This window comes from Oncorhynchus masou, chromosome 24 (assembly GCF_036934945.1).
Source record: "Oncorhynchus masou masou isolate Uvic2021 chromosome 24, UVic_Omas_1.1, whole genome shotgun sequence".
Classification (NCBI taxonomy): Eukaryota; Metazoa; Chordata; class Actinopteri; order Salmoniformes; family Salmonidae; genus Oncorhynchus; species Oncorhynchus masou.
The window spans coordinates 36,296,553-36,306,268 of record NC_088235.1 but is presented as its reverse complement, the minus strand read 5'-3'; the positions used below and the strand labels follow the sequence as shown (position 1 = coordinate 36,306,268).

General features: G+C 44.8%; 1 protein-coding gene across 2 annotated transcripts; it reads right to left on the bottom strand.

The window, feature by feature from the left end:
- Positions 1–718: 718 nt before the first annotated feature.
- Positions 719–9,219, bottom strand: LOC135512104 (E3 ubiquitin-protein ligase TRIM8-like). Of its 2 annotated transcripts, XM_064933770.1 has the most exons (6): positions 9,039–9,219; positions 5,888–6,523; positions 4,353–4,448; positions 3,967–4,232; positions 3,640–3,755; positions 719–3,521 (listed from the first exon to the last, which is right to left on the bottom strand). In XM_064933770.1, the coding sequence occupies exons 2-6, from the start codon at positions 6,488–6,490 to the stop codon at positions 2,857–2,859; spliced, it is 1,746 nt and encodes a 581-aa protein (XP_064789842.1). In that variant the 5' UTR covers positions 6,491–6,523; positions 9,039–9,219; the 3' UTR covers positions 719–2,856. The 2 variants fall into 2 exon arrangements, with proteins under 2 accessions (XP_064789842.1, XP_064789841.1); XM_064933769.1 differs by lacking the exon at positions 9,039–9,219 and having other exon boundaries at positions 5,888–9,021.
- Positions 9,220–9,716: the final 497 nt, after the last annotated feature.

Genomic DNA, 9,716 nt, shown 5'->3' with positions numbered 1-9,716 from the left:
CTCTCTCTTTCTCAGATGTGCCTCCACTACCCATGAAGTTTCCACTGCAATAAAAACCTGCTGATATTACACTACTGATGTTAGTATGTAGTTCTGTTGGTGGGCGAAGTGCGTGGATCTCGGTCTCTCTTTCGGTAATTTCTCTGGTTAACAGACGACTGTGCGTGTGAGCTGAACGGGTGAGGGGGCGGACAGCCAACTCAAGATTCTGACCCAGATTCAGGCACCCGGCTCTCCACAGACCAACCTCGCCTCAGAGACAAGATGACTTCTCCAACCAGTTTGTTTACTGGAGCACAGCTTTCTTTATAACCTATCCTCAACGTTTTACCAACTTCCCCACCCCTGACTCCACCAGAGACAGAGCTGAATGACTTTGATCCAGTATGTGAGATTGAGTGAAAGAGAGGAAAACTCATCACTACTCAGTAGTGACTCATCACTACTGAGAAAGAGCAGCACAACTTTGACTGTATGTCTACCACCCCTGACCACAGGGTCTACTGGCAGCTTCACTCAGACGAACACCCAGTAAATGACAGGGTCAGTTGGATGTCTTACAATATGTGTGGTGGTTGTATTCTTATGGGAGTCTCCCCTTCAACCCACTACATACCAAGCAATGATATTTACAGTGCCCTCTAATTTTTGGCACAGTGAAGCATTGTCTTTTCTTTTGATTCTATACTCAAGATTTGAAATCAAACAATGACTGAGGTTAAAGTGCAGACTGTCAGCTTTAATGAGTGTATTTTCATGCATATTGGGTGAACCTTTTAGAAATTACATCACTGTTAGTACATATTCACTCCCATTTTGGGGGAGCAAAAGTATTGGGACAAATTCACATATGTGTATTCAAGTAGTGAAAAGTTAAGTATTTGGTCCCATATTCATAGCACACAATGACTACAATTATCAAGCTTGTGACTACACATTTGTTGGATGCATTTGCTGTGTGTTTCGGTTGTTTCAGATTATTTAGTGCCCAAAAGAAGTGAACGGTAAATCATGTAGGGGTCACTTCATGTAAATAATATGTTTAAACACTGCTACATAAATGTGGATGCTACCATGATGGTTAATCCTAAATGAACCGTGAATAATGAGTGAGAAAGTTAAACAAATGTCATAACCCCCCCAAAAACAAAATGCTCACCACCTGTTAGTGTAATGGTGGGAGGTTATGTCTTGGGGGTATGATATTTGTGCATCTAGCTCTCACTCATCATGATTCACGGTTCAGCCAGGATTATCCGCCATCATGGTAGCATCCACATTCACATAGAAGTGTAGTTCAGTATCAGTAAGTAAAACTATTTACCTCACAGATCTGAAAATAAAGGCTGACAAGAGAAAAGAGGAAGAGACTTGAGTTGTGATCAAGAAATGGAGGGAAGTATCTTAAATGCCTTGATTTATTTGGAACCCTCCAATTGACGTCCTTTATTTTTCATTTCAAAATATTTACAAAAAAAAGTTTCCCATTTTTTTCTTCTATTGGTTGACTGTTCTTGTAACAGTTCCTTTCCAGCATTTTTTAAAACCAATGCTTAAGTCAAACAGTCCAGTTTCTCATAGAAAAAGTTCATGAAAAAAAACCCCTCAACCATTACTTCCACTCATCTTTTTTATTTTTCACTTGTTCTTTTATTTATTTTTTTATTCCAGAGTGCTTTATAAAACTCTTCCCCGCATGCTTACAGCTGCAAACAGGAAGCCGAGAGCGTGTGCTTGTTAAAAGGAAGTGACGTCACCCTGCAGGAAGTACATTATTAACGCACGAGTTGATTTGTTTGGTCTGTCCAGTACAGTCCAGGCCATGTAGTTGCTCGCCGAACCACCATCCTGTCTACGAGTCCAATTGTCTTCAAGACAAACATGATACCTGCTCATATGGTATGATTACTCATATGCCATATGGGAATCACTCATGTCATGATCCGAATATTAATGAAACAAAAAAAAGGAGCTCTCTCAGATGGAAGAATTCAATCCGATGGGAAGCCTGGCAGCACAACGGAAGGGTGTCGGATCCCCTCTCTGATGGGATTTGGATTAATGGGAATAAAGAAGGTCCATAATGAAGTTTATAGTTGCCCCAAAACCCTGATCTAGGGACAGGTTCTACCATTTGACCCACTGATGTTTTAGGTTGGGACACAGGTCAGCTGATCTTGGACCTGTCTATAGGGAGGGTAGCTAATCCTAGACCTGTCTACAGAGCAACTTCTACACAGAGAGAAATCCCAACACACCCCCACCCCCCCCCACCCCCAAAGTGCATGGGAGGGGGTCCCAGTCCACACACAGAAGAGAACTTGGAAGAGCGAATGTGTTCAAGCTGAACAGTACATCCCTGAACTCAGCAAGGAGAGGAGACAAAACCAGAGCTGTAACAGTAATAAACCATTGTTCTCTTTACAGTTATCAGACCATGTTCAATAAACATGGAAAATAATTATAACATAAGGCTATCGATCTCACTACAACAGGGAAGGAGATGTCGCTAAAACATTTCAGTTGAGCCGAAGTGCTTCAGCGTCAACAGTTTTTGCACAAAGACACGTATATCATCATACAGTACACTGTGTGTCTGACAGAGAAAACGAATACATGTCAACCCTGCCCCCGAGAGTGCTTGTAAGTGCATCTATACGAGTCGTAACATGGTGCTTAGCAGAGGACTGTCCGTATAACATGTAGACGTGAATGTCTGTGTGTACCTGTATGTATGTAGGTTCTGTGTTTGTCTACATATGTAGACGTGTTTATTTAACTAGTAGCGTAGTGCTTAGTAGAGAGCAGTTTGCCTGTAGAAGTATGTGTGTGTATAGATAAATGCATGTATGCGTGTTAACTGGTGACATAGTGCTTGGTGGAGGGCTGCCCATACAGGCCATAGAAGTCTGTGTGTCTGTGCGTCTGCTGTGCATCTATCCAGTCTCTGACAGCCAGCCCTTGCATGGCTGGCGCTCCAGAGGCCAGGCCAGGGGGAGGGGGGTAGTCCTGGGTGCTTACCCAGGGAAAGGAGCCTGAACGTGGGTAGGGAGGGTGGCCGCGGTGGCCCGACACAGAGGGTACCCCAGAGCAGTAGCAATTATCCATGGTACACACCAGGATCTTACGCCCGCCATACTGGGGGAGCACTGCCTGCTGAGAAGTATGGGAGGAGCTACCGCCAGCAGGGGGGAAGTGGGAGGGACCGAACACAGATCCTGAATGGTGATTTGTTAGAGAGCCACTTCCACTTCCTGTTCCGCCATTTTCATTCATGTGGGAGGAGCCACAGGGAACCAGAGGCTGCTGATTGGAGGATTGGCCCTCCCCGGGGGCAGAGTTTGGGCCTAGGTAGGGCTGCTTGGATGAGGAGTCCTTGAACCCGGAAGCAGACGTTTTCCCGGTGCTTCCGTTGCTTTCTGGGAACGCAGAGGAGTGTTTGCGTTTCTCTGCCCCGGAGCCAAGGCCGCTGGGATACGCCTGGACGGACTGGAGGAACGAGGAGGGAGGGGCTAGGGGGGCTGGAGAGGGAGAGAAAGAGGGGGATCAGACTTAAAGCCAAATATGAATTCCCTTGATCTACCAACACAAACAGATACAGGTGTGAATTCTCTGTAAAGATGATTCTCTTGATCCTACCTTCCAGTGTTTTCCGTAGGCTCTTCTCTCTCTTGGAGAGTTCTGACAGGAACAGCTTAGAGTTGAGACTGCCCACCTTGTAGGGAGGGAGCGCACTTCCCACGCACGCTTGAGACCTGCAACACACAAATATGTATGCAACAAGCCTGGTATATTAGCGCTCCATTAAAAATATAGTTCTGGTTCTGTCTCCCTGTTACATGTTTGATCCTGTCATAAAAAGATAAGGAGTTTGGAATTCTGTTCTAAATAAATAAAAAAGTATTGTGTATCATGACAATTGTAACATGACTACAGTTGTAATGTGTGCAATAAGCCATCTCTCACCTCTCCATGAGGATCTTGACAGGTTTAGTATTCTTCATGAAGCCCAGCTCCTCAGCCTTGCCAAAGGCCGTGTGGACTGAGCTGAGCAGCTTCTGGGCCTCGTGTCTCTGTTCTCCCAGAGCTAGAACCTGGCCCGCGTTCTCCTGGCAGAACCTAGAACGCGCCCGCTCTAGAACCTCCAGTGTTCGGGACAGGTCTTCTTCCAAGAAGTGCTGCATCCGCTGGTACTGCACACGCACCTCCTCTTTTAGCTCACACACTCTATCCTGTAGGAGAGAACACGCACCGTTATACACACACGGTATACATGCATGTGCATGGGTGTGTGCAGCCTATGCTCACTGGCTGAGGTGTGGGAGAGAAAGAGTGAGAGAAATCAGACATACCTCCACCACACACTTGTCAGAGTCGAGTTTACAGAGCTGCTCATCGATGTCCTGAACTCTCTCCTCCACCCTCTCCTGCTGCCGCAATAGATTTTGCTGAGAGAGAGAGAAATGGTAATGTCATTAATAGTTGGGTTCGATAACTCCTCATACATAGCTGAACAAATAAAATCAAATGAAAAGAGAAACACCATCAGGCCTCTAGGTGGCTGAGACAGCCAATTTAGTCTCCATCTAACAAACAGTTTATCTGAGGGATGGAGCTGTCATGGCAACCAATTGCTATTTCTGGTGAATGAGGAATGAGAGAGATACTCTTCTCTCAGAACACCACATACACTAGGCCCACTCACGGTACTGTTGTCAAAACACTAGTTATTCTGGGCTGGTGTTGGCACAGCTACAACACACATGCCCAGGTTGGCCAAACCAGAGGGCCACGCCACAATTACACTTCCTGGGGGCAAAGATTATAAGTAGGGCAGGACACTGCTCTTATACTATCTCACTGCATGCCCATGGTAGTAGTGGTATGTCACCTGAATGCTGATAGATTCAGGCTCAGAGCAGAATCCTGGGGCAGGGATGATGGGGGATGTTTAGTACCTTTAAAAGGTACTGGGGGGTGACTGATGGATAGAAATGGCATATCTAACATATTTTCCACCAGGACCCCCAGTGGAAAAGAGTGATATGGGGAGGTAGGTCAGTCATGCCCTGAGGAGGTGGGGTGGAGCTGGGGACCATGGTGGAGAGGTCATGGGGAGCATCTCTACCCCCAACACAAGATGCACTTAAGCAGTAACACTGTCACAGTACATTAACTTCAGGCTCCCAGAGTCACTCATTACAAAAATGGAGATGGTAGTCAGTCACAGGGAAAAATCAGAAGACAGAAATTCACACTGTAGTTCATTATACAAGAACCTTCCTAACCATTCCAATGTGGTTGATCTCCCCCCCACACACACACAAAAACAGACAGAGTAGGCTACTAACAAGCTAATGCACACAGAGTATTAACAGAGCCATAAAACAGAGTCAGAGGCCAGAAGTAGTCACCAATATGAGTCAGGAGAAAAGCCTGTATGACTGACTAGCCCCTCATATCCCCAACCTGGGGATAGGTTGGTCATTTTTAAACCAACCACAGCTTTCCCTTCTAGAACCCAGCAAATAAGACCATCACAAGAAAACAAAAAGGAAACCATAAACAACCATTCCTCCTCTTCTACCACAGAAGAATCGCACTTCATTCCTCCCCCTCCATACAACCCCCCCCTTCTCCCAGCTGGCGGTCCCAGGCGAGGATGCACCTGTGCTGGGGAGATAAGGCTGGCTTAGACCCCTCATTGTTCCACTCTAACACATTGTTTGTCACTCTCAACAGATGAGAATGGGGGTTGGATTGGATCACAATTGGAAAAATGCATACACTCGAGGACTGACAGTCCGACACACACACTTATCCCCAATTTGAGCCGCTTTGTTCTTAAATCAAAGTGTGTGTAAAAAAAAACAGATTTTAGTCTTACCCGTATATCGTTGCGGCGTAGCTCCACGTCAGTGACTCCGTGTCCGTGACTGGGATGGCATCGTGTGAAGCAGCAGTATTGACACACAGCTGTCTGTTCTGCCTCACAGTGGTACAGTCTGTACTCGTCGTGCTGAGGACACGTCCAGGCCTTGACTGCCTCAGCCTCCACCAGCAGGTGTCCCAGGGCAGAGCAGGGCTGCTGCAGGTGTGTCTGGACATGGCTCTGGCAACAGGGGGCGCTACAGCGCAGGCAAACCTTGACAGCCGGGAGTGGGGGGCCACGGCGGCACAGAATACACTGCAGTACCGGCGAGGCGGCCTTCTCTACAGACAAAGCGTTGAACTTGTCAACGATGTTGGACAGCTTGTGGTTCTTCTCCAGAGCAGGCTTCTGACTGTAGGCGTGGTTGCACTCAGGGCAGCGGACCAGGGAGGAGTCTTTAGCCCAGGCTTCCGAGATACAGCCCCGGCAGAAGTTGTGCTTGCAGGGCAGCTGGATAGGTTCGGAGAAGACGTGCAGGCAGATAGGGCAGATCAGCTCCTCTTCGAAACAGTTCCTCCATGTCTCGGACAGGTCGGAGGTCGCCATGTTGGAGGCCATTTTGGGAGCGGTGGACAGACACTCGACGAAGACCTTCTCACATGAAAAAAAATAACAATCCTATGGATTGACTATGGATTTGTAGCCATGAACTAAGCCCCTGACTATAGATCAAATGTCTTGAGGACTGAGGGAAGACCTATGACTGTATACAGAAAGTCCAGTATGTTACTAGTCCTTTAGTGATATTTGTCTATTGTGCAACAAACTCAGCAATAAAGTGTTATTATTATCACTAGCACTTTCAACCAGTTTAGTCCAACCGACTGGTGAATGAATGTCCTCAGCTCTCAACTATTGCTTTAAATCCAGGCAGCAGTGCACATCCTGTTTGTGCAGAGCAGGTAAACCTAGGCAGATTCCACAGCCACCAGGAAAGGCCTCAGGGAAACGATGAAAACACGGTGATTACGACACACGGTCCGGGCTGACGTTATGCAAATTACCGTAAAGGGTTGGCAAGGCCTTCGTTTCTCTGAAATCACACGGTTAGGCAATAACCGGCTACTGTAACGGCTGACGAATGGTTCACTTTGTGCGTAGTATAGCCTAGGCCTAGTTCTCGCAGCTAAAATTTTTTCGTATTTCCAGCTACGGTATGATAGCAATAAAGGCACAGATCTACCAAGCAACACGGTTCAGACATTAAATTGAATCGGTCTAAATTAGGGTCGTTTGTACGGTTACATCACCGCCGAGCCGAATTAATTTCTATACAGCTGATGAAAGGCGGACGCTCACCTTTTCCTCTCCGTCTGCGTAGCCCTTCACTTTAGCTTGACAAGCTAGCCTTGACTTCCTCGTCCGCTTATGTTTGTTTCTCAATCGATTGAGGTCCAGAAATGAACATAAGTAAAATATTGCGTTGCCGAAATTATTCCTATACCGTCACCCTGAATAAAGCCATCTGTAAATCGATGAAGCTTGGCCAAGGTTGATACAACGGCGATGTTCCAAAGGGCACATTAATTGTTATTTTATCCTCTTCCAATAATACACCGACTATTTTGGGTACGTTCACAATTAATACGATTACGCTCGTGACATCTTTTTGGTACAAGGATGAAACAAAAATACAAGGATTGCAAATCAGATACATGTGACAAGTGTCCTTAGCCCTTCAATAAACATTGCACCACGTTGCGACGGACTTTGATCCTCACAATAGCGACAAAACTACAGCCTATTTGTTTGATGTGTAACGTCGTCAGCTATAAAGCTTCCACAGGCAACACTCGCATATCTGTACACAAGGCCTAGACTTTTCTCACCAAATACTCTTCTCGGCTACTTGGGCCTAATAACGACTTAATTATTAAAAAGGTCCAACAATACTTCATTAGAAGGCGATTTACTGCATAGTTTATGGTTTAACCGACTTCAGTTCATAAGCACAAAACAAAGGCCAGGGTTTTTAGAATCCACTGGAATGTTTGGCTTCTGTGGCGAGCCTTCGGATCATACACACAGACCGAGCAAAACGTATCCAGGCCCAAAGATGTGTCCTGGCTTCATTCCTTTGGTTTATCAGGGACAGATCATAACTATTATCAGCTCACGTTCAGCTAAAACCATTTCACTCCACTGACTTCGTAAGCTTAATGAAATCGTTTTAATTCTGAGAAGTCATCTCACCATTTTCTGTCGCTGCACAAACAAATAAGACTACCTTACAATATTTACGACTACCACGGTTTTACATATTATTACATATAAATGCACCAGTCTAATCTTAATTTAAAGGAGATGTCGCTATTCTGGCCTTGTTAAAGGTGGCGGTCATCAATCTTGCGCTCCTCCTCAAAAAAAGAAAAATAAAGAATCCACCGAGGATATAGGGCCTCGGTTATTCCCAAAACTCGTTTGGTTTGCAAATCACACCGAAACAAAAAGATTCCGTCGCGTTCAAACACGCCTCGCCAGTTCTTTCGGGTTCAGCGGTGTATATGTGGCCATTTTTCGAGTCCTTCTGTCCCGTTGTTAATAGCCGAGTTGCCTTGATCATCCAAATCCAACCCGTCTCTGAATTCTAATTTGCGACTCTCGTTTTTAAATATCTCTCTCCCTCTTTCTAACTGAGCGTAGGGGAAAGGAGGAATGCTCGCTAGATAGACTAGTCGTTCAATCGGGTTAAACATCGGCTCACCCCTCCATCCGGCTGGTCCCGTTGCTCCTCTACCATCACGTGACCTGTCACACAACCTATGCGTGTCACGTTTTTAAAGGAAGGCGTTGATGTGCAAGAACTGGAGAGGAGCATATTCAAATATCTATTAAGAAATTACGATACGTTTTTATTTTTCACAAGTATAGGAAAAAACGTGTTTATACTCAAATGTTTCTCTCCACAGAAATCTTTAAAAGGATATACATTTTTTTACACGATTCAAAGATAAAATCATTTAAAAAATAGCCAAATAAATAAATCAAATAAAATGGTATATGTCGCATACACATATTGAGCAGATGTTATTACAGGTGGTGGCCTTAGGCCTCACTCCCCCCTATCTGAGATATCTACTGCAGCCCTCATCCTCCACATACCCACCGATCCTGTAGAGGTTTTAAAGGTCCCCAAAGCACACACATCCCTGGGTTTCTTGTCTTTTCAGTTCGCTGCAGCTAGCGACTGGAATGAGCTGCAACAAACACTCAAACTGGACAGTTTTACCTCATTCTCTTCATTCAAAGACACTCATGGACAGTCTTACTGACAGCTGTGGCTGCTTTGAGTGATGTGTTGTTGTTCCTATCTTCTTGCCCTTTGTACTGTTGTCTGTGCTCAATAATGTTTGTACAATGTTTTGTGCTGCTACCATTTTGTGTTGCTACTATGCTGTCTTGTCATGTGTTGCTTCCTTGCTATGATGTTGTCTTAGGTCTCTCTTTAAGTAGTGTTGTGTTGTCTCTCTTGTCATGATGTGTGTTTTGTCCTATATATATATATATATATATATATATATATATATATATATATATATATATTTATATTATATACACTGCTCAAAAAACTAAAGGGAACACTAAAATAACACATCCTAGATCTGAATTAATGAAATATTCTTATTAAATACTTTTTTCTTTACATAGTTGAATGTGCTGACAACAAAATCACACAAAAATTATCAATGGAAATCAAATGTATAAACCCATGGAGGTCTGGATTTGGAGTCACACTCAAAATTAAAGTGGAAAACCACACTACAGGCTGATCCAACTTTGATGT

What these genes read in the sequence shown, in the direction of transcription:
- LOC135512104 (XM_064933770.1), bottom strand. Translation starts at nt 6,490, where the DNA reads ATGGCCTCCAACATGGCGACCTCCGACCTGTCCGAGACATGGAGGAAC. An exon ending in TACGCCGCAACGATATACGG is followed by an intron (nt 4,449 to 5,887) that starts GTAAGACTAAAA and finishes TCTCTCTCTCAG; the next exon opens with CAAAATCTATTGCGGCAGCA. An exon ending in CCTACGGAAAACACTGGAAG is followed by an intron (nt 3,522 to 3,639) that starts GTAGGATCAAGA and finishes CTCCCTCTCCAG; the next exon opens with CCCCCCTAGCCCCTCCCTCC.